This window comes from Egretta garzetta, unplaced genomic scaffold (assembly GCF_000687185.1).
Source record: "Egretta garzetta isolate BGI_Z169 unplaced genomic scaffold, ASM68718v1 scaffold1037, whole genome shotgun sequence".
NCBI lineage: Eukaryota > Metazoa > Chordata > Aves > Pelecaniformes > Ardeidae > Egretta > Egretta garzetta.
This window is the reverse complement of record NW_009260362.1, coordinates 57,316-57,699: the sequence shown is the minus strand read 5'-3', so window position 1 is coordinate 57,699 and position 384 is coordinate 57,316. Positions and strand designations below refer to the sequence as shown.

Genomic DNA, 384 nt, shown 5'->3' with positions numbered 1-384 from the left:
ATGCTCCTGCTGGCCGTCACTGAGTTCGTTGCCAACTCGGCCGCCTTCGCGTACTTCACGGCCGGAGCCCTGCGCAGGAACATCACCAGCGACATGGTAGGGACTGCTCCGGCCGTGGCTGCGGGGCAGGGCTGCTCCCCCGGGGTCCCACCGGGGTGTGCCCGTGCCCTCCTGTGCCTCGTGGCACCAGCACCCTGACCCCTCTGTTGCTTTCCAGCTCCCACGGAGGTTCCCGCTCCAGCTGAAGACCAAGAGCATGGGGCTCTTCTCCCCACAGGTGGGCACAGGGCAGGGAGCGGTCCCCAGCGCTGGGCAGGGTGGGATGGGACATGGGATGGGACAGGGTGCAGGAGGGACGGGGCAGGGGATGGGATGCAGGAGGGG

General features: G+C 68.8%; 1 protein-coding gene across 1 annotated transcript in view; it reads left to right on the top strand.

Moving 5' to 3' along the window:
- Positions 1–384, top strand: part of LOC104130020 (lipopolysaccharide-binding protein) — a 7,154-nt gene that overhangs the window by 2,305 nt on the left and 4,465 nt on the right. Inside the window, exons 7-8 of the mRNA XM_035898480.1 lie at positions 1–96; positions 218–311. The exon at positions 1–96 is cut by the window's left edge and continues 28 nt beyond it. Of these exons, the coding sequence (XP_035754373.1) occupies positions 1–96; positions 218–311 (190 nt within the window). The remainder of the gene's footprint in view (positions 97–217; positions 312–384) is intronic.